This window comes from Hipposideros armiger, unplaced genomic scaffold (assembly GCF_001890085.2).
Source record: "Hipposideros armiger isolate ML-2016 unplaced genomic scaffold, ASM189008v1 scaffold_42, whole genome shotgun sequence".
Lineage (NCBI taxonomy): Eukaryota > Metazoa > Chordata > Mammalia > Chiroptera > Hipposideridae > Hipposideros > Hipposideros armiger.
In genome coordinates, this window is record NW_017731392.1 from 4,247,306 (window position 1) to 4,270,397 (window position 23,092).

The 23,092-nt window shown below is 34.6% G+C and overlaps 1 protein-coding gene across 1 annotated transcript in view; it reads right to left on the reverse strand.

Annotated features, from left to right (window-relative positions):
- Window positions 1-117: 117 nt before the first annotated feature.
- The window catches only part of LOC109380952 (uncharacterized), a 33,271-nt gene continuing 10,296 nt past the window's right edge, over window positions 118-23,092 (reverse strand). The window contains exons 2-11 of the mRNA XM_019639085.1: window positions 21,496-21,571; window positions 16,088-16,219; window positions 13,845-13,968; window positions 9,277-9,337; window positions 9,147-9,193; window positions 8,715-8,790; window positions 6,790-6,891; window positions 3,667-4,461; window positions 2,615-2,653; window positions 118-1,028 (exon numbers count right to left, since the gene is read on the reverse strand). Coding sequence (XP_019494630.1) covers window positions 836-1,028; window positions 2,615-2,653; window positions 3,667-4,461; window positions 6,790-6,891; window positions 8,715-8,790; window positions 9,147-9,193; window positions 9,277-9,337; window positions 13,845-13,968; window positions 16,088-16,219; window positions 21,496-21,571 — 1,645 coding nt within the window. The 3' untranslated portion in view covers window positions 118-835. The remainder of the gene's footprint in view (window positions 1,029-2,614; window positions 2,654-3,666; window positions 4,462-6,789; window positions 6,892-8,714; window positions 8,791-9,146; window positions 9,194-9,276; window positions 9,338-13,844; window positions 13,969-16,087; window positions 16,220-21,495; window positions 21,572-23,092) is intronic.

Genomic DNA, 23,092 nt, shown 5'->3' on the forward strand with positions numbered 1-23,092 from the left:
AGAGAGAGAGAGAGAGAGAGAGAGAGAGAGAGAGAGAGAGAGAGAGAGAGAGAGAAATATAAAGAGATAGAGAGAGAAATATAAAAGTTTCACCTTAATAAGAAATATACAATGTGATATAAGTAAAAGTTTTTAAAAAGTATACTTCATTTTAATTTTGTATCAGTCAAGACCTCTGTAAAAAAAATATGGTACAATCAAACTGAGTAACTAAGGAGTTTCATAAAGTGACTATATCTAAAAAAATTAACATTTCAACATGTAGTTAATATAAAAATCATTAATGAGATGTTACAGCACATCTTTATCAGGACTAGCTACATTTCAAGTGCTCAATAGTCACATGTGACTAGTAGCTACCATATTGGACAGCACAGGTCTAAAGATACATTCAAAGCTACAAGGACACAGACAACAATCCTTTGTCCTTCTCTTGAGGGGGGATTTTTTGTTTAAACAGTTATAGATGCTATAACATTCTTGCTATTATTTATTATATATGAGTTTAACATTATTCTTAAACAAGCTTTTTTAAAGATCCCGGCTCTGAATTTCACTTTATTTCTCACGTTTTGTTGCCTTTTTTGTGAAGGCAGAGAAGCCTGTTTATTCAGGCCAACATGCCTGATGAAAGATCTCTGAAAAATCTGGATTCAAAAATAACACAAGATAATCTTGATACTTATATTTTAGAGTCAAAATGTAGATAAATGGTGGGCAGTTTTTAAAGTGAACTACTCAGCACCAATTGCAGTTTTTCTTGACGGTAAATCATAATGTTCTCTTTCTCTTCAGCTCTGCAACCTACAGGCATGCCGTAATTGTAATCAGTAGCTTAAAAATATGACCTTTTGTGCTGTTCCCTCTCTCTTGAATTTTTACCTCTATAATAGTCAACTGAACCATCTTCATGGAATACACATGAAGGTGAAAGTCCCCGTGAAGAATATGCTGTGAATCTGCTCCGTCTCCTGTAGTTAAATTCATCTGAAGGATGTATTCTTCGACTATCTTCTGGATGGACCAGTCTAATAATATAACAGAAACAAGTTATTTTTAACTTTTTTATTATTAGAATTTTTAAACATAAACAAAAGTATAATAGAATACACATCCATGTGCCCATTACAGAACTTCATCAATTATCATCATTTTACCAATCTTGCCAGAAACAAGTGTTAATTATGACCACAGATGGAACAGGATTCAAACTTTATGGAGGGCATTGTGTAAAAGAAGTAAATGTGCTCTTTTAGCAACAGTCAAATGGTGAAGGTAGGCAGAATCATTGCATGATGCACCATGGTAAAAGTAAACAGAGGGTTAAGGTCCTTAATTGTATAGAAGAAGGCACCTTGCATGGAAGGAAGTAGGATATATTTTATGGGCCCTTCTTCATCCTGCCAGGAGAATTAAGACCACAGCAGCTATATTTGCCTATTCCCGTTTAGATTATGATGTTAAAAAGAATAGAAGAATTACTTTGGTGTAGCAGTATACTGATGGGTTATGTTACTTACAATCTTTTTTAGAATATTTCTTTGCAACTGAGAAGCTGAAGAAGGCTAATGAATCACCTATTTTAAAGTGTAATTTTTGTTTTTAATACATTTTTAAACCTAAAACCTCTCTTTTAATAAACATCTACTAAAATATACATTTGTGAGATAACTCTAGCAGGTTTTCAATGTAAATGTTCAGTAGTGTCTATAAAGAACTCTGTTTTCCTGCTATACAGTCCTTTCTGATCCACATTGCTAATACGCCGTGTTCTGAGGCCTGTCAGCTGTGGATAAGTTAACAGGAAGAGACCAGGAGGAATCCCGTCTTGGCTGTCACCTGCCTTTCTTTACTCCCCTGCAAACCAAGGTCTCTTTTGGTCTATCTAAACTTTTCCTTTAGGTCTCTCCAATTGATCAGACTGTCTTTGAACCACTTTAACCCTGTCTACAGTAGCTGAACAAGTCAGGGAAGTAAAAAAACTAATTTGAAACAGAAACTCCAATCTGATTTCTACTGAGTAATTTACTATAAATCAATATGTAATATCCTTTTATACTGAAACTTATTTCACATAGGGTACTTGTAACCTTTATCCCACAAGTGGTACTGAGTGACACGATGGGGGAAAAAAGAAGCCAATAAAAGGCCTTTTCTTTTCTATGTTCTCTTGAATACTATAATCCTCCTAACCCAGACCATCATCAGTAAGAGAGGTTCTCTCAAGGGAAGTGAAAGATTTTTACTAACCAATCTTGTCTTTTATCTTGTCCAGTGGAAGACAGTGAGCTGGGATACGATGTAGACTCATAATATGGAATGGAGCTAAGCTATCATAAAGGAAATGAAACTTAAATTTCTGGCTTAACTGGTACCAACTGTTAGCCATTGGAAACCCGGGTGCAGATGAACTGATGAATCAGCTTTGCAACCTCAAACCATAGGGAGAAGTGACAGTCACTTCAAAAGGTTGTACCCAGGACCGCAGAGGTTATATATAAACCCTGAACACATGTGACTTCAGGAAACGCTTGTCTTTTAACGTTTACACGTCAGTGGTAGCAATTAGGGATAGGTTTGAAAAAGCTGGTTTCACAGCTAAATCAGTATTTACCTCTGACTTCTGCTTCTGCGATTATCAGTGCCATATTTCCTGTGAAGTGAACAAAGTGAGGAAGATAGATTAGATGTTGGTAGAAAAGTTAGGAGTGAAAAAAGAATAGCTTCCAAAGAAAACTAAGGTAGCCAATATTAGGTTCAGGCAAGAGTTCACATCTATCCAGGTATATATGTAGGATAAGATTGTATAACTGGAGAAAGCATTCTAAATTGGGAGGAAGGCACATAAGTTTCTCTCCATGTAAGTCTTCATCTCCTTCTCAAACCTTCTCTGTTCCATGGTCTTATTTTCTATTCTCTGTTCTCTGTCCCTGGCTTCTCTTAGTACTTCTATCCCCTCTTTAAAATTTTCTTTCTTCCTTGTCTTGTTCTTTCCCTTTAGAATGTCACGCCTCACCCTTCTCCTTGCTTTGCACTTCAGTCTCACTGGGGTCACTGCTCTCCTGATGCTCCAGCCATCTAATGGCACAGATGAAAAATTGCTGAATGACAGAGAAAAGGACTACTGGGTTGTGTATATTAAAAAATAATTTTGTAGCACATCTAAAAGGAATATATTTTTTAAAATCCTTGTCTAAAAATAGTGGTATTTCTGTGAAAAAGCTGTTTCTGATATTTTTTACTTCTAGCTTATGGTCAAGAATTAAACCATTTAAGTCTAATTTGTTATATTTACGTCAATCCTGGGGAATAACTTCAAGGAAAATTTCTAATTCACAGCAATCAAAATAAACCTTGATTATACATTGAATCTATAAAAAAACAAATCTGCATTTTAGTTTTGGGTGGTAATTTATACCATTTTTGAATGTTTGTACAAATACCCTAATTTGAAAGAAGACTGAGTGTTTTGTTGGACTAAGTGCAGGTCCTTATTATACAAAATGACTCATCTAAATACCAATCAGGATTTATGCTATCGGGAAGTGTGTGGTCCTGACAAGATCTAGGTTTCTGTAAGGATGTTTCTCCTGTTTAAAGTCCAAGTCTTCCAACAGAATCTGTTCTTGTGCATCACTAGGTGGAAGGTCACAGTAAGATACTTGCTTTGGTCCAGTTCCATCGTCGAAATCAAAATCTCTTAACTGCATTTGTTTTTGAAACTTTGGAAAGGATGGTAGTCTTTGTTCAAAATCTCTATTAACACATCTTTTCAATGGCATTTTCTCGGAGAAATCACTGTTGGAATGGTCATGTAAAGGTCCCAGTGTGTGCTCTGATACTTCATCAGCATATTCAAAATCTTCCAAATTCATTTCATCATGAGAATAAGGATGATGGAAAGATTTTTGCCTTTGAAAACCACCTCTACTGAGGTAATTAAAACCTCGTCTAGGCGACTGGTCCTGGTACTCATGGCGGTTATGGAAAGATCGTTGTTTTTGTCCCTGGCTTCTGTTAACAAAACCAAAATCCTGAGATGGAAATTGTTCACAAAAGTTATCATAAGCCTGGTGATTCTGAACAGAATGTCTCCTTTTTCTACAAACTTTGCTAACAAAATCAAAATCATCTCCAGCGTCTGATTCATGGAAGTCACTGTGAGGCAGGTGATCATGAAATGCTCTTCGTCTTGTTCCAGGTAACTTATAATCTAGTTCCTCTTGGGAGATGTCATAACACTGGTGATCAGCAAAAAATGAACATCTTGGTCCTGGTCCTTTGTCATCAAAATCCCAATCTCTTAGGCGTCTCTCTTCTGGCATGCTGTCACTATAATGGCGTTTATAAAAATCCCCATGCCTCTGCAAAGGCTCATCGTTGACATAATCATAATCCTTTATCTGTACACCATCATCTCGAGAGTGCTGGTCATTAAGAAGACTTGACCTTTTCCCAGACCTATACAGGGAAAAGATGGTTTAAATCCTTAGTATTTTAAGAGCAAATAAAGAAGAAATGTTAGGCTCTTAGCAAAATCTCCCTTTATTCAACAGGACATAAATGATGTCCCCGAAATTGGGTAGTGCCTCATTTTCATTTTTCTCCTTTGTATCTGCTTATGAACCCCAAACTCTCTCCTGCAACTATCAACTTGTAAATTTCCAAACAAAAGTATGTTGATATTAAGAATATATATTTTTTTCTAAAAACTGATAACACATTTCACACCATCTTTCCATTTAAAGGACTGTGTCACAACCAGGTAACTTTTGACACAATTTATCTGATGGGTTAAAGAAGTAACCTTACAAATATGGCTGATAACATGCTGGATTATAATATTAACTTCATGTCAGAAGAAATAAAAACATGTTGATTTTTATATAATTACTCCTAAGAAGGATTAATAGATCTTATAAAATATTTCATATAAATATTACATTTGGGCCGTTTCCAGTTTTTTACTATTATAAATAAAGTTGCGCTAAGCATTCATGTCAGGTTTCTGTGTGAACAAGTTTTTATTTCTCTGGGATAAATGTACAAGAGTGTAACTGCTGGATTGTATGTTAAATCCATTTTTAGTTTTCTAAGGAACTGCTAAACTGTTTTACAACATAAAAAACACATCAACCTGAAATAGAGTTAAAAAGAGGAATCGACATCCATAGCATTTAGAATTAAAACCCAGGGTAAGATGCAGTAATTGACCACAAAGTTAGAACTTTGTTTCTTAGCAATAAGTTTTAACTTTAGAATTTGTTTCACAAAAGCAAACTTCTGTTTGTTAGAAAAGCAAACTTTTCTAATTTTTGTTTGTTTTATAAAACCAAACAAAACCCAACCTAAACAAAAACGAACAATACCTCCTTCCCGCTCCCCTCCCTCCCCTGCCATATTGTCCGAAAAACAAAACAACAGTTTCTGGCACTGACTTCTGAGATAAATTTTCACTAGGATTTTATTCATAAGAAATAGGAATGAAATAGTTACTTTGAATTGTGAAGATATATGCTTCCTAAGAATGGGTATAGATTAAATGAGTGAAAGAGACTGTGTCAAAGCAGATATGAAATGTCATGATAAGCTGAAGAGCGCTGTATACCCCCTCTTGTATTTTATGTATATCCTGTGATGCCTGCTAATGCCTAACACAATGAATGCCTAGCATTGCTCAAGTATTCCTCCTCCAGGGGAAGCGAAAAACCAGAACTGTTCAAGTGGCAAAATGCTTCATGTTTTGAGGTAAGGATTGAAGCTGGAAGAAAAACAAAGTGGAAGAACAGCCCATTAATTCTAACTTATACTAATTCAGTTCATAGTAGATAATCTCAATTTATTGGAAATGATAGTTATATAATATCCCAGGTTTTTTTTTTTACTATAAATACTAAATATCCCTCATGTTTTGAAATAGTATTTTATATTCGAGGATTAGGTTATAGAGAAAAATGCCATAGAGAGGAGTGCAAAAACTTTTTTTTTTGTAAAGATAGAGAAAAAAGGTTTCAAGATAATTTTTAAATTGTCTTATCAGTTTATAAAGATATATGTATATATGTATACACATATATATGTGTAAGTCAGAAGAAATTCTAGTATATATATGTAGATGTGAGTATGCATGTGTGAGTCATAGAAGAAATTCTAGTATCATCTGACACCTTTGATTCAGTTTCAGATATATTGATAGAATAAACACAAATTATTACTTAGAATCATAGCATTTTAGATTCTGAAGGGATCATAGAGATTACCTAGTTCAATATTTGCCAAATTGTTTGGAGGGCATTTGTATTCTATATAATGTAATGCTCGTTCTGTGGGGGGAAAAAAGAGAGTTCTGTGCTCAAGTAAGTTGGGGAAATGCTGGGTTAAATAAAATTTAATAAATTGCTACTTCAGGAATTCTAAGGGCTAATAAGCTAATGTTCATGGTGATATTTGTGTTTCCAAAACTTATTTGATTAAAAAAAAATAACACTCTTTAGTCTTATAAAACTATTATCTCATGAAATACTAGTTTTATATGTCCTTAGAACTGAGCATAAGAAAAGCTAACTGATCTGGTCCAATTGCTTTATGTTACAAATTAAACAACAGTGTCGCCTGAAAAGGTTATGTCACTTGCTCTAGATTACATACAATTTGTAGGTGGCAGAGCTAAGAGTTGAATGCAAACTTTCTGATTCCCAGTCCCGTGGGTTTTTCCCCTACTTCACCATCATTAAGGAATTTGTTTCTTAACTTTCATAAAATATTTATCTAAAATCATGTTATTTTTACCCATGAAAGTCTTCAGTTGGGTGCCAATCCCTGGATTCTTCCATAGAATTAGATGGTGGATTTATATCTTCATCAGAATCCCAGACATCCATTCCAAGATTACTAGAGGAAAAATGTCAATAAGAAAATTTAAATTCAATCAGAAACACAGTTATAGGCTTTCAGAAACATAAGCACAAAATAAGAAAAAAAAAAAGCAAATATGCACAGTTTGCATTTTGGAAAAATCTACAGGTATTCTGCCATTTTGCTTTAGTGGAAAGAATAAAGCTTAAGAACCATAAGGTAAAGGTCATCAGCCAAGTAAAATCTGAGAGAGGATTTTCAACTGTTAGGATGTAAACATTATTTCCAATGGTCACAAGATCATAAAAATTAAGGGCTTAAGGCACAGGCACTATGAGGAAAGGTTAATAGAAGAGATAAAGGGGGAGTGGGAATAAATGGTCAGGGGTATTAAAGTGCTGAACACCAGATTTCCCTCACTCCACACTCTTCCATGTAGCTTCTCTGAGGACCTATACTTTTACCATATGAAATTCTTATTTGTTGGATGCCTTTCTCCAGCACCATCCATCAATTCATTGATTCATCCATTCAGCAAATACTTTATAGGTGCCCAAAATGTGCCAGGCAGTGTTTAAACACTTAGAGATGCATCCTAACCCATCTTTTAAAATTTATATCCAAGTAACTTGCTTGATGCAGTTTCTTTTTTTTTTTAATTAATTTATTTTTTATTGTTAGTTTCAGGTGTACAGAACATTGCAATAGTTATCCTTTTTACCTTACACAGAAACAACCCCCCTCCCCGATCTACTGCCCTCCCACCCCTGATATCATGCTTATCTATTACAATTCCATTGATTGATGCAGTTTCTAAATAAAGTGGACACAGGTTTCCCCACCAAAGAAAAATATGCTCCTCTATGATGGTATATAGTCTTCGTATCATGAAATAGGATAGACTTCAAGAAGCAACTGCATCTTTTATCTATTTACTATTTACATAGTAGCTTAATATCCACTATGCTGCTATTTCTAAAAGGCAATCTCAAAATACTACAATAGGTTATGATCGATAGCTCCATCAAGGAGGTCAATTCATTTACTTACTTAGGGGTATATTTTTCAGTTGACTCAGTCTGGTGGCAGTCCAGGAATTAGGGTTAATCATTTATATGGTCTAGCACATTGGTTCCCAATCCTGAGAAACTTTTAAAAATCAAATTCCTGACTCCTTTTCCCCCATATTAAACCTATTAAATTAGTAGCTCATATGGTGGGGCCCAGGAGTCTGTCTTTTTAAAACATTCTCTGGCTGGTTCTGCTATATTGCCAAGTTCAGAAACTACCATTCTAGAACAAGCATCCCAAGGGTCCTCTTCTGTGATAAAGGTGACTGACTGATAATACCTATATACTTAAAACCTTTTCAGTTTAAAATCATTTCTTCCATTCACTATGAGGCCAAATTTAGGAGATGACAAAGTCTGAATTTTTTGACAAATACAATGGCAAGATTTGTAACTATGACTAACATTCTTTGGGATAATTTTCCAAAACTTCTGAATATATTGAACACAAAAATTAGTTATGGCCATCAGATAGTCCTAATGATATACCAATTAATTCTTTTTTAGTTTCTATATTTAACAATGAGAGTTATAACAAAGGTTTTACTTTAAGAAACCTGCAAACAGGGCCAGCCAAGTGGCTCAGTTGGTTAAGAGCTCACTCAAGAGTGCGAGCTCTGAGCAACAGGTTCACCGGTTCGATTCCCGGCCTGAGCTGAGCTGCCAACAGGTGGCAGGATGTCTCAGCTTAAAAAAAAAAAAGAAACCTGCAAAGGATAAGAGAGAACTTTTACTAAAGGAATAAGATCCTTGGATAAGATACAACTCACAATAGGGTTTAAAATTTACCTTCTCATGGGTTGCGTTTTGAGATCCGCTAAGTATACACATCCATCTATTTGATGACCACGGGCCTCACCAAAAGCTAAAAATAATCAATGAATGATTAATGTTGATCAAATAAAATTAATGAGATAAATTATGAGACAAAATTGTTGGATTTCTTTAACCAACTAGCAGATTATGTAACAAACTGATTTATTATAGCAGCAGTGATGAGAGTCTAAAAATTTAGTTTTCTTTTTTTTTTTAGTAAATGGCAATACTAAAAATCTAGTTAAAATGTATTAAGTTGAAAAGGTGCTAACCCTAAAACAAAATAATATAGAAGAAAAAAGCAAAAAGCATTATTATCTGTATTTTGATGCATATTTATTTACATGGCACTAGATGTTTTTATAACACTGGTCCTTGATTTTAGCTGAACTTCATAAAAAATACCTTGAATTGCGGTATCTGGATCCCAGCCTTCCACATCGATAAGATACCTGAATAAAAATATCATTTCAATTTTACAAAATAGGTAAGGCTGAATTTTAAAATTTTCTTCTACCACCCTTATCATTCTTACCTACATATAAGGTATCCTGTTCTGTTAATTCCATTAGTACAATGAACTCCAATGAGTTTATCTATAAAATGTAAAGAAACATTAAAGAGTCTGAAAAAATAATTAAGAATAGTACAATAAAAAGCATGTTTTATATACAATATATAATAATTTTCAATAAAAATATCTACCACTGATAGAATTCTTAGTCATTATATTTAAATCTAATATGTCAAAGGGACACTATCAAAGATTCTGGAAAGAAATAGGCTTTCTGTGTTGACTATAGCATCAAAGATGAATTTTTTAAGTTAGTCAAATGAAAGACAAAGTTTATATCATGTCTGTGAATAACATGCTTCAAACATTATTCAGAAAAAAATAATTTAGTATTTCTTTGATCTTAATTGCCTTTACATTCAGTAAAATGTACTAATACTTTCTGGTTACTAGAAATATCTATGACACCATTTCTGTTTTGAGGTACATTATCTATTACCACAGCCGAAGAATTAAAAGATGAATCTACTGACTTTTGTGATTGGGCCAGGAACATTTTATTCATGGCTGAGGTGACTTATCTTAAAGAGTTTCCCTACCATGAGGTTAAAATTTGAATACTTTCCTATAGAAGATGGGTTTTGAAAGGCATATTCATCTCCTGGTTATTGCTGAGTAAATTTTTCAGGAAGTTTCATGCTCTAGGTTATTTTCCCCCCGTCACTTATATTTTTCTTACATTCACCTTTTCTATCCTCCTAATCCCCCGTAGTCCTTCTCACATGAGTTGATTTGCCACCTCTCCATAGGACCATGTGTGAAGATTCAGGAAGCATTATTTTAGTGTCTGCTAGGACACTTTCAACTGACAGAAAGTCACATCTCACATTTCCAGGTCTTTAAACTGCTGTCAAATACCATACATTTCTGTGTGAACATATTTAGAATGGGTTTATAATAAGAGATTTTAGAGATCTCTTTTTGTTACTTATTTTATATTTTGAACAGAATAGAATTTATTTTTCTAGAAAATGACAGAACTAATTTATGGTCTTTTTATGTGCAAAAGAATTATCATTATTAGACTTAGAAACTTTTTTCTGATATGTACATATTTTTTCCAAATATCACTATATGGATTTATAATAAAGACATTAAGGGAGAGGTTTTCATTTGAGCAAAGATGGCTGAGGGCATTCCAGTTGAATCTACCTCGCAACTCAGTGAGTTCAGAGTCCAGTAGTGGAACATACACAAGTAAACAGAGCATTTATCATAAGACTCATAATAAATGCGCACAGAAGTGCTATCGGAGTACATAAGCGAGAACCCTTAATTTCATACTGGGGGAAAGGAGGTTTCGGAGGGAACGTTTGAAAGAAACATTTAGATAATCTTCATAAATGTCATGGAGTCACCAAGTGAACAAGATGGAAAACATTTCAATAATAGTATGTGTAAAGGGAAGGAGTATAACATGTGGGCAACAGACATGTGAAATACATATGTGAAACAGGCTTATGAGACTTTTAAGAAAGGAAGTCAAGAAATCAAGCCATGAAACACCCTATGTCACCTTATGGAACCTGGTGTTTATTAGATGGGATGCCACTGAAGGACTTTAAGCAAGGAAGCAACCTGATAATATGTGCATTTTAGAAAGATAAATTGGTGGAAGTTTGGAGGAATGATTGGGGGAAGGAGAGGCAAGAAATCTACTTAGGAGGCCATCATAATAACCATAATAACCAAGAGCAGAGAGGATGAGAGTAGATCTGGGGACGTAGGGGTAGGAGAAAAAAGAGAGTTCAGTTTTTGACACGTTCACAGTTTAGTGGTGCAGATGAACCCCTTAGTGAAGATACTAGATGTCTTTGAATACTGACATGGAGCTCAGTGTTCAAAGGTCTGTGCTAAATACATAGATTTGAAAGTCTAAAGTTTAAGTCACAGGAAAAGATGAGACAAAGTGAACTGAGTGAAAAGAGAGTTTAGGAAAGAATTATTATTATTATTATTTTTATTTTTTTTTAATCAAACCATTTCATTGAAGGGCTTGGGGAAAGGGTTTAGGGCTGGAAGGACAATGAGATCTGATGTCCTCAGCCAGACTGGGATCTTCCCAACTTTGCAGTTGCCAAAAGTAGGACAAAATCTTGAGAAACACTAGGTATTATGGATTTGAACAGAACAAACAAAAAACAACTATTTTAGAAAACTGAAAAACATTTAGATAAGTAGAAGAAAAATAAGGAAAACAATATCATAAAAGCCAAGAAAAAAGTTTTAAGGAAGGAATGAACAACGTAAGTTAAACACAGGGATTCAAGCAAGATAAGGATAGAAAACTATTCTTTTGATTTCTACAACCCTCTAATTGAACTACAATTAGAGGGTTGTAGAAATCAGATTAAAGGTGATGAGTAAGAATCTCTTTAGTGAATGAAAGTAGAAGAAATGGAAACAAGTAGAGACAACTCTGATTAATTAGAAGCATAATCAGGAAAGGAAGGGAAACAGAGGGTGAAAGAATTAGGCTGCAAGATGGAGAAGGGGGTATTATTTTAAGAAAGGGGAACCCTGTGCATGTTTTTATGTTGGTATTATAGAGGTGAGAATAAATGAAAAAATGTCCTGGAGAGAGCAGGATTGGAGAGAATACCCAGTAAAGGTAAAGAATGTTTGCTTTTCTTAAGAAAGCAAAGGGAAGGAAGGCTATGAAAATATGGATACAGTAAGATAAGTGAGGAAGGAACATCATACTTGATGTCCTCTATTTTCACTGAGAAGTGGGAAGCTATGCTACTGCTGAGAATGAGGAAAATGAGTGTGGTGGAGGCAAGATTTGGAAGCAGACGAGTGAGCTGACCAGGGATAGGGTGAAGACTGCAAAGCAGCACTGAGAACCTAGATGAAACCCTTACCCATCAATCCATGCTAACACCCATCCATACTGGGGAGGTTTTCTCTAACATGCAAAAGAAGAGAAGGAGGACTGTAGATCAAGCCAGGATTGAGTATTTCCATTGGAATTTAGAGAATATTTCCTAAAGATCTAGCGCTGACTAACTTTGGGGGTAGGGATAAAGAAGGGATGCATATCTTTTTCAACCCATATACAAAACTTTTTTCCTCTACTTGGTTTTTAAAATTAAGAGCCTAAGATCAGATCAATGTTCTAGTGTCCAAAGCATCACAAACTTTCTGGTATCACAGATTAAAATGTAACTTTATGCTGCTTGGCAGAACCCAGGAAGAACAGGGTCCTGATTCATTCAATTTCTCTCCTTAATATAAATAGTTGAACTAACAGCCATTAGTCCCCCCCTCCCCTCTGCCTAATATTTGGAGAAAATAAGCTAATGAAGCTGTTTTTGATTTGGTGGAACAGACAGACTAAAAATGAGAAGCTGTGGGTCCAGAACAAGGCTGTTGCGGGTGACATTGTAACCATTCTGATCAGCCTAAAACCCTGAAACCAATTCTACTTCCCAAGGTCTTACTGAACAGCTGGCTAAGGAGCAGTCATTAGCAATGCATCTGAAATAAGTCACTTCCCAAGAGCAGCAGCCCTGGTCTCTTGAAATTCCTCTTCCCTGAGGCCAGGAACTAGACAGGCACTACCAATTTTGTCCTTTTCTTTCTGTTCATTCACCCTCAAAATAGGTTTCTTGTTCTTTTTACATTTCTGAGTGTAAAAAATAATTGCTTATTTCAGGAGATTCATGCAGGCAGGTTAAGGGAGAATTGGCACATGCTGTAATTATTTTAGCCCATGTAATTCGTTCTGTAACAAGCAAATACAGGAAAAGGACAACTGTGATGTTTATCCATTCAGCTATATTTACTCATTATTTATAAATACAATTATGTAATGACACTGTCATTTAAAACCGTCTCACAAGCATTTTGCCAAATCACTAAATAGTCTTCTTTTACATGGGTTTTAACATGTGCTTGGTATACCATGTGTATGTACATGCCACAATTTATTTAACCAATTTCATGTTAGTGATCCGTTAGGAGCTTTCCAATTTTTCATTATTATAAAACACATCGATGGACATCCTTATACATACATGTTTACATATATCTCTATTTATTTAGGAACCCCTCCAACCCAACAGATTCACGGAGTTAAAAGGTTTATACAACCTTGTAAGTTTTATCTTTCTTTTCTATATAAAGCCAAATCATACACCAAAAAAGACTAAGGTGTGCCTTATTTTATGCTACACAGTCTTTCAAGAAAAGTTATTTCTGAGTCAATTTTTAAATATTGACTTACGTTTTTATGTGTTCGCAGGGTATCAGCATTTAAGGAATGCTGTAGGGGATCTATTTGAAAAGCAAATACTCATCTCTCAATGTACCTTTTCTGTATGCTTTACATTCCCCAAAGCAAGTTTTCTTAAAATAAGGGACATGCACACATAATTTCAGGGGAAATCTTTGATAATGTCCTTTTAACTTGAAGTATTTGAGTAAAATATGTATATCATGTTTAAGTGGTCTATGATAATTTTTACTACAATAATCTTTATCAATTAAGTAAAAGTAGTTTGACTATATCAAACATTGTTAATTACCATTTTCTGCATTTTCCCAAAGGAATTTTCTGACGCACTTTTTGAACTGCAGAATAGTAGTATTATCAGGGACTTCAAGTCCAACAGTGTAAAGTTTTTTATAATGAACACTTTTAGGTAAATCCTAGAAACAAAGGAAAACAGAATGCAACAATTGTAAGTTATTAAAAACAAATTCTTCAACCCAATAAAACTCACAATAAAGTATTTTAAAAATAGGGTACAATGATTATATTGAAGGCACACTAGACCAATTTGTGTAGCACTCTTTTGTACACTACATGAAAGACACTATAAAATAAGCCCAATTCCCAGTGGCCCATGATAATAATGAGTTAAGGATTCAAATGATTAATGAGACACAGGGTCAACCTAATATACAAACATAAAGTGTTAACTCCACAGTTGGTGCTAGGATTCCAGATGTCAGTTTATGTCAGTTTAGGCTATGTTTAGTAAGCCTGTTTTAAAAAGGTTACATGTTTCCCTGACTGATTCTAAAATTTTGCAAGAGAATCTACAGAGGGTGCCAAAAAAATGTGTACACATTTTAAGAAAGGAAAAAACTGTATTAAAATTGTAATAATATATTCCGATAACAAAAGATGAATACAAGTCATGTGTATGCTTTTTTTGGCATCGCCAGTATAAGTGGAGGCTCTAAGAATAAAATCATTTAAGTAAAATCAATTAATCAATTAGCAACATTCAATTAAAGAATGCCAAGGTTGGCAATGAGTGTAAATGCCTAAAATCAGATCCTAGGAGCAGATAATATATTTGGAAAAACAAGGGTAATCACCCTTGAACATTTATATATATGCTGAATAAAACAACTGGTTATATGTGCAGCAGTTCAGTAGTAGCTAGGCCTTGAAGAGCAGGTGGACTTTTAGGCAGGGATGGAGAGAAAAATATTCCAAGTTTATGGAATGATTTCAGGCATACAATTAAGAATGAGCATAGAAAGTTCATGAGATAGAGCAGAGATATACCTAATTAGAGAGGATGGTATGTTGTAAGGGACTGAGAAGAGCAAGATGAGAAGGGGGCCAGATTAAACTGGGCCTTGAAAGTCGGGGAGAGGAGTTTGCATGTGATACCTTAAAAACAGGGAGGAGGGCAGAGAGAACGAAGGCTTTTTTTTAGGAACTGGCATGAAAATTTTGTTTAAGACAACTAGTCAAAGAAGAGTGAAAAAAGACTAGCTGCTGAGTAATCAGGTAAAAGACCTGGAGAATCTGAGATACATTTCACAAGGAAAAATCTGCAGGTTTTAGTTCTTGACCTTATGTAAGGTACCAGGAGGACAGAGGACTCCCTGACAGGCTTTCAGGAGAAACTAGACAGTTGGAGAGTGCTCATTTGTATTTTTGGGAAGGAGTGGTGTGAGAGTAAAAAGAAATGATGGTACTTTAGTTTTATGTATGTTGAACTATGACATGGCAGCAATGTATCCAAGACAAAATGTCACTTAATCAGGGTAAATGAGAGATGACATCTTTGATGGTACCAATCCAATTGAACAGCAAGGTTCAAGAGTTGTTTTCCTCTAGAGCAAGGTTTTAAAACTCTTGCTCTCCAAGATTAGGGATAGGGAGCGGGGGACTGTCTAAGGTTGGAGAAGGTGCGGGGAGGACTGTCCCTTAGATTAGGACTGTCCCTTAGATAGGTGCCAAGGACTCGCCCTAAGATTGGGGATGGGGAGGGGAGGACTGGAGGATGATGATGAGGCCTAGTGGCTCCTTAACCTCCTGCTTCAACCAGCACAACTCCCTGTTTATCTGCTTCAAATAATGGGCTTCAGAGCAAGATTTAATGGAAATGATTTTGATGCTAAAGAAAGTTCGAAAAACACTGTTGTAGACTAGCACCTGTCTCATGTTTTTTCTTTTATCTTTTTCTCTTTTGCTTTCTTTTCCATCATACACTCTTTTCCTTTCTTGTTTCCTGTTCCTTTTTTGCTTTCCCCTTCTATGTCCATCTACATTTCTTTCTTCTATTATTTTGTTCTCTTAAATAAAATTCCATTTTTTTCTTGTCTGCACAATTCATGATTTTAGAAAAGAATATATGATTATGTGAAGGATTTAGAAGATTTCTAAGAGGTTACACATGGGAAATTCTGAAACTTATATTTAAAAAAACCAAGAGAACATCTCAATTCATTTTCCAAACACAATGTGAAAGTCTTTTCTATTTCAAGACCTATCCATGATAACGAAATACATTTGTAACTTTACCTTCACTTCATAGTATCTTGTGGTATATGTTAAATCGATAATTAATCCAAGCTCCACATTTAGTGCTTTTATTGCACTAATCAAGTCTTTTGGTGTAAACTTCTGGGTTGGAGTAAGTCTCTGATTAACTGCCTATAATGAAAAATGAGCAATAAGGTTACAAGATAAAGATGAAATGTAAATATTGGGTCGTCGGAAAAGTCATGACGCATTTTTGCAATGAAAAACATAGAAAAATAAGTCATGACTTTTCCAATGACTCAATAGTTAACATAAAACAAAGAAGAGAAAAAAACATAAGAAGGCAAAAAAATCAGTGAGAATTTTCACAGCTTTAAGAACACTGACAAAGCTTTAAACTAATTACAGCTATGAGAAGGGCCTAAACATATTTACATCTTTTTCTTCAGTGATTTCACATCTAGGAAATTATCCTAAGGCAATTATCAGAGATGTGGGGGGAAAAGAGATTGGATATCAGAATACTCACTGCACCATTATTTATATAAGTAAAAACACTTTGTACAAAGGGTCCAAAACAATGGATTACATGTAAACACTATAATTTAGGAAGTTTTGAAGAGCTATAGAAAAATATATGCCGTTATATCTCCTTAGAAGAATTCGAGGAAATTGTGACTTCCTGGTTATTTTCTTGGAGCATATTCAGCTTTCCAAGACAACTAAGGGCTTGCTTCTTGGGTCACCTAAGCCAAGGAATGAAGAACCTGCACAGAAGTCTGATCCACCAGGCTCTGCATCATATCTCCACTGATGTGTAAAATACACATGCTGTATTTCTGTAAAATAGTTTATAACTATTAGAGCAGTGCTGTCCAATAGAAATATAAGCCACATATGTAATTTAAAATTTTCTAGTAGCCAAATTCAAAGAATAAAGATACAGATGAAATTAATTTTAACATATTATTTAACTCAATATATCTAAAGTATTATTTCAACATGAAATTAATAAAAAATTAAAATTTTACTGGTTTTTTTTTAAACTAAATCTTCAATATCTACTGTGTAATTTACACTTACAGTATACATCTTAATTTGGATTAGCCACATTTCAAGTGCTCAATGGCCACATGTGGCTAGTGGCTACCATATTGCATAGCACAATCTTCGAGTATTCCTGATCTCCTCCAGACTCACAAGACCTATAGGCACTGGTTCTGCAACTACAATAAAAAAGAACTAATTAAAACTTTCTACATTAGTTAAAAGTTTAGTTTAGAATCTAGAATCTATGGGAGAAACTTCCTAAAGAACTTCTGCAGGCTATGTTCATCTTCAGAAATTTAGTAAGTGCCTCATTCAATTAATATTAATGGATTTGATTCTAATAAAATTCTTTCCAATTAGCAAAATCATGTTTGTTCTGGTTGACATCTGTAATTTTCTATATAAGGACATTATTTCCTTCATGTAAAAAAGAACTGTAAATGTCTGATATCTTGTGACAGCCCTCCTTCCCTCTTTCAAATAGGACAGGAAGCTGTGAAATTGTGGGTAGAACTCTGGCGAGTCATAAAAAGTAGGTACAGTCATACTTCCACTATTACCTTGCTGTATAACCTTAGAGAAGTCACTAAGTCAGAGTTTCCTGGGTTATACGTCTTTAAAATAAGGTAGATTGATTCTCTCAGTGATTTCCAAACCCGGATACCCACTGTAATCACCTGAAGAAACTTAGAAAAAACAAAAAAGTTTCTTTCTGGACCCCACCCTGAGCTACTGAAACAGTTTTCTGTGAGGTGGAATCTGGGAACCATTTTTAAGCTCACCTGGTGATTCAGAGGCAACCAGGAATGGTAGTCTAAGACTAGCATTTAGAAACTACTGCACTGATTTACCCTTATATTCACTTTAGTTCTAAAATTAGCTATGTATCCAGGTAAATGATTTCCTCTTTCAAATACCCTAACCTAAAGTCCTAAGGCTGAATTAGCCAGAGAATATCATATCCACTTTCTCATAGTTTGACACATTCAGAACAGATTATCTAAAATGAAACGAGGCTTATTCTTATTCTCTGTGTTAGCCTCATTCTGCTTCCAAACACTGAGTGATCTTTAATTCAAAGACCAAACAAAAAATCAGAAATTAAACTAGTTGCAAGTAAACATAGCTGCAAATGAATGTATGAAGCAGATATTTCGCTCATGAATTACCAAGAGCTGAATATACACTACTTGAGAGTATTTTCTAAGCCCTTGTATACCTTTCTTAGCAATATCTTCCTCCTCGGCTCTACCTTATGAAAAAAGTTTGTTGGGAATACACTTTCCTCATAGAATAAACCAGGCTAGCTTTTTTTGAACTTCTTTGCTCCAAAGGAAGAGAAAAAAAAAGCTTCTATATCTTCTCAAAGCTGATCAACCAAATTATCTGTCATTAGCATGCTAACTTAGAAGAGAAAAAAAAAAAGAAAGAAAACCCTGAGAAACAGTTTGAAGTCTTGGGTCCTGTTTCTGTAGCTGTTTCTCAGCACCCCACCCATTACACTTCAGCACATCCCAAGGCAGGTTGCAGCATCCTGTTAAAAGCACCTGTCATAACCGACCTGCCAGCTTTCTCTGGTATGTGTGCACAGGGTAGCACAGAGAAGTTTTAATGGTTCCAAGAAAAGCCCTCAGTCAAAGACAGATGACAGTCTGAGGATAATAGCCCTAAATTCCTTGTCCCTTAGTTGGATAACTCTGTATTCTGAGCTGAGTTCCCTAAAAGGGATTGAGCTTGCCCCCAGATAACCTGATAACAACATCCTTTACTGGCATCCTTCACTTTCCTGTTTCACATCCTCAATCTCTCATGATGGTACTTGCTGGGATAACCTCTCTAATAAAGCACTTGAATTCAAATCCTTGTCTATGGGTCTGCTTCCCAAAGAACCCAAATTAAGGCCACTTATAGAATTAGAATCTAAAATATAGTTGGGTCTGCAGTGAGATCCAGTGAAAGCACACACACATTCACACAGGGAAGTTACAGAATGCCTACCATTCGGAAAACAGCAAAGGCCTTTGTAATTAAGATCAGAGGCTTAGAAACTATCAGACCACCCTGGGCTTGAGTCCCAGTTCTGTCACTGTTATGTGATTTGGACAAGTTACTTTCCTCTCTAAGCTTCAATGTTATCATCTGTAAAACAGTACTTACACTATAGGATTGCTATGAGGATTAAGTGCAAAAATGTTTAACACAGGGCCCAATGCATATTCACCTATAAATAAAAAGTAGTTAAGCATATTCTTACATTGGAGTGGGAGTCTACTTCATTAAATGAGATACACTGACTGAACTCTAGTCAACTGGAAAGGACTGCTTAGAGGGCACACGATATAGACTATAAGGTGGAGGAATGTAACTCCTTGTCACCGAGGACTCAGCACATTTTAAAGACTGTCGTGCTTTGGTCTACTGGAAGTGTTTTTTTGCATCAAATTGAGTTTGAAATAAAATATAAACCATGGATGAAAAATAATTTTGTAGTAAAGTTATCGTTAATCTTGAGGGATTTTTTCAATCAAATAGTAATCAGAATGAATCTAAGATTCTTATAATTACAACATTAAAAGATCTTGGAGCTGAGGCTCTGATAAGTTAAATTATTGGGTTGTCGGAAAAGTCGTGACGTATTTTTTTTCATTGCAAAAATGCGTCATGACTTTTCTGACAACCCAATACTTGTCCAATGTCAGGCTAAATGCCAGTCAGTATTTTAACCCAGAAATTACCATCTTTAAACAGCTCATGAGACCAGGCTGCCTTGTTTGATTAAATATTCATTTTTCTCCCAGATATAAAGGTTCTAAGTTTCCATGTTTATATTAAACAAAGAACACAGAATTTTAAAATTGTTGTCAAATGTTATATGGATTATCTGGAGGTAAATCTACAACTTTGGTAGAGTCTAAACATACCAGCATGCTCCCAAACTGCTCTGCTACTGCTCCTCAATGGTATGTGAGGATGGTGCAACAGGTTTGATTTTTATATTATACGATTAATTAAAAAAAACAAAAACTGCAGTTAACATAATGTACTACAAGGCCAAATAGATATGTTTTAAAAATTAATTCAATTTGGCAATAAAAAGAAATGAACTTCTAGTACATGGTACATGATGAAACTTGAAATAATGCGAAGAGAGGGTAACTAGTCACAAAAAGCCACATACTTATGATTCCACTCATAGGAAATTTCCAGAATAGGCAAATATATAGAGACAGAAAGTAGATTAGTGGTTGGTTGCTGGGGCCAGGGGAAGAAAATGGTGAATGACTGCTAATGGGTACAGAGTTTCCTTTTAAGGTGATGAAAATGATAATCTGGAATTACTGGTGATGATCACACAACTCAATGAATATATTAAAAAACATTGAATTGTATACCTTAAAAGGGTGAATTTTATGGTATGTGAATTATATCTCAATATATAAAAAAAGAAACTTACAAACCCACTGAAAAAGAAAGATCTGAGTTAAACTAGGCAAGTATAAAAGATTTTGATTTGTGTACTCACACTGTCCCAAAGTCAAGAGAAAGTACAGCTGCCATAGTTCTGAGGCCATATAAAACATGGCATGGGTTTCAAGTATCTTTTGATTTCTTAGGAAATGCTATACAAAGGATTTGACAAATTGGTAAAATAATGTTGATCTTTTCTGGAGGTAAGAACTAAAAAGTTATGCATCTTTATTTTTGGATTATAACTTTTAAATAGATATAATATAAAAATCAAAATAACACTAGGATTAAAGATCTTTTCTCTCAAGAGTATTTAATGTTGTTAAATCTGTTTTCAGTAAAATATGTTTAATCATTAAAAAATAATTTAATTTGGCAATAAAAAGAAATGAAGTATGATACATGCTACAACATAGATGAGCCTTGAAAACATGATACAGAAACCAGTCACAAAAAATACATATTGTATTATTCTGTTTATATGAAACCAGAATAGTCAAATTTATGAACACACACAAGAGATTGATGGTTGCCTAGGGAGTGGGGGGTGGGAGTACAGGAGAAAGGGGAATGACTGCTACTAGGCATGGGTTTTTTTTTTTAAGGGGGTGATGAGATATTCTGAAATTGTGGTGACAGCTGTAAAACTCCATGAACACATTAAAAACTATTGAATTATATACTTAAATAGGTGAATTTTACGTTATGTGAATTATATATCAATGAAGTTGTTATTTAAAAATTCAAAACTACTCCCTTACACCAGCAATTAATAACTATATGTGTGAAAGGCTTATTATTACCTCCATGTTAAACATTTGCTGGAAACTTGCATTCAAATATTTTTACAAAGGAAAGCATAACATTAAATAAACATGCATCACATTAGTCTCAATCCTCCTTATTAAATAAGAAAATAATATACATACACCCTTTAAAGGAACTTTAAAAGCAATAAATCGGGTTCCAGGTAGAGGATGTCCAATTGGTGTCACAGTCCTCCACCTGCAATGAAAACAACTACAATTAAAACAAAAAAATTTTAATGACTCAAAATGGTAAACAAGGAAATCATTGTTAAATAAATAGAGACTAATTTGTTGGTTAGTTGCTTTCTTAGTTGAAATTTAATTAACTTCTTCCTCTCTCAAAAAAAATAAAATAAGATTTTACATATGTACAGCACTTCTACAATAAATAAGGTAGCGCCCATTTCCTGGATAAAGTTTCAATACTCCAAATGATATTTTGCTTTTTTTTTTTAACCTCTATTTAGGTCATATTACCATACTGAATAACTTGTCTCATTCTAAATGTGTCATGTTTTCTCTTGCTTCCGGCCTTCTGCATATACCCTTCCCTTATAATAAAATTTCCCCAGTCTCTCCAGCCCACCTCGCCTCCAAGTTAACTTCATTGATCTGTGACACCTTCCCTCATGAACTACACACCATCCCTCAACAACCACCATTTTTAGATAAAACAAAAAGAGGGGTTGTGTTCTTTTTGTTTTGCACTTTTTAATCAAGGAATTGGCCTGCAATATTATTCTGAGTCCTGATGCACTATACCTCACATACCAATGTCAAAAATTAGCAAAAATGAGGAAGACAATCAAATTGTATCTAAACAAATATCTAACTCCACATTTAGTATTTGGTAGGACCATTTTTTTTTCCAGTTGAGTGTTTTATTAGCCCCATTTTAAAGAGAATAGAAAAAGACACAGAAAGGTTAAGTAACTTGTGGTGGGCCAATTTTTAAAAAGAACACAAATTTGAAATTTTAAGTTTTAGACTATGATACATTTAAGAAATTCCATTTATAAATAGAGACTATCTAGTCTGAAGAACAGACAGCAAAAAGAATGAAGAAAAATGAACAGAGCCCCAGAAACCTGTAGAACACCGTCAAGCACACTAAGATATATGTAATGGGACTTCCAGAAGGAGAAGAGAGGACTAAAGAGCCAGACAAAAATTTAAGAAATAATGGCAGAAAACATCAAATTTGATGAAAACCTTCAATACCTGAGAAACTTAACAAACTACAAATAGGACAAACTCAAAGAGATCTACACTTATACACATCATTGTCAAACTGATGAAAGACAGAGATGAAGGGAAAACCTTGAAAGCAGCAAGAGATAATCACACATTACATACAAGGGGATCTCAACAAGATTAGCAGCTAACTTTTCTCATCAGCAGCTCACAAGGTAGTGGGATGACACTGAAATGCTGAAAGGAAAAATACTGTCCACCAAGAACTCTACATCCAGCAATACTATCCTTCAAAGGACTACTGATTAGCAGTAGTCCTTTGCTTTGCAAGAACAGAAATTTGATTTTGATAATTTATCTAAAATTGAAAAACATTGTTTCTCAAGTTTTTAAATACAATACAAAATGCCACCAAAATCCAATAACAAAGAAATAACGTTGGACTAGGTTTCTTTGTCTTTAGAAATTAAAAAATGATTTCTAGCCAAAGTCATTCTAAATAGAAGAGCTCATTTTTACCTTT